Below are 871 nucleotides of genomic sequence, written 5' to 3'. Positions count from 1 at the left end.
ATGCCGTTTGCGGTTATAACGTCATCCGTCTCCTAGCAATGAAGAGGTTTACAGACAGCAACCGAGGCAGCTAGTCTCCCACTGTTCCCCTGGGGAGAGTCAGAGGCATAGTCTAAGCGATTTACGCCCTCTCCCCTTCGTTAGAAACACGTTACAACTACACAGCAGGATGGAGGCAGTAAGCGAAATCAGGGGGCTCGGGTCCGAATTCCACCAGGATCGGCACGGTGGGATATGATAGCAATGATGGCTACATCGAGGCTGTTGGAATACAAATGAAAGCGCAGCAGCTAATCTATTATTATTATTTAGTACCAGACGAGTCACAGTGGAGACATGAACGAGCCAGGACTAGCTGCGTCAAAATCTCTTTATTTAGAATTCTGTGATAAGGTCTGAGACAAATACCTCAGCTCTGATCGGTGTCTTTTTAGAGAAGCAGTCAGCCAAGACCCCAAGCTCCAACCCCCAAACCCCGAGCGTCAGGGAGGCAGTTGACGCTGCGCGTGCGCAAGGGAGCTCGCTCGCCCCGCCCTTCTGTATGAATGGCCTGTTCCATTCTTAAGGGCTGCTGACGGTGGGGGGGCTTGAAAGTCCGGGCTCGGAAATACAGGCGCGTCACTCGTATTTACAGTCTTTCGCGCTGTGAATGACTATGTCTAGTTATTCTACTTACGCTTCGATGATTTTGAAGGGATTCTGAAAAAAGTTTGGAAGGGTTCCACCGTCCGTCCTCCCCCTCTTACCTGGCAACTTTAGGGCCGGCCGGCGTGACAGCCAGGTACGGAAGCCTAGAGGACCCCGCCCCGCGCCACGGCCCCGCCCCCCGGCAACCTGCAGGCCCCCACCCCGCGGCGCCGCCGGGCAGCTC

The 871-nt window shown here is 54.8% G+C and overlaps 1 protein-coding gene across 1 annotated transcript in view; it reads left to right on the top strand.

Annotated features, from left to right (window-relative positions):
- Positions 1-57: 57 nt before the first annotated feature.
- The window catches only part of PDXDC1 (pyridoxal dependent decarboxylase domain containing 1), a 67333-nt gene continuing 66519 nt past the window's right edge, over positions 58-871 (top strand). Inside the window, exon 1 of the mRNA XM_014587078.2 lies at positions 58-178. Coding sequence (XP_014442564.1) covers positions 170-178 — 9 coding nt within the window. The 5' untranslated portion in view covers positions 58-169. The remainder of the gene's footprint in view (positions 179-871) is intronic.

The sequence above is a fragment of the Tupaia chinensis genome, unplaced genomic scaffold (genome assembly GCF_000334495.1).
Source record: "Tupaia chinensis unplaced genomic scaffold, TupChi_1.0 Scaffold000182_1, whole genome shotgun sequence".
Lineage (NCBI taxonomy): Eukaryota > Metazoa > Chordata > Mammalia > Scandentia > Tupaiidae > Tupaia > Tupaia belangeri.
Note: the sequence above shows the minus strand (reverse complement) of the source record. Positions and strands in the feature narration are given on the sequence as shown.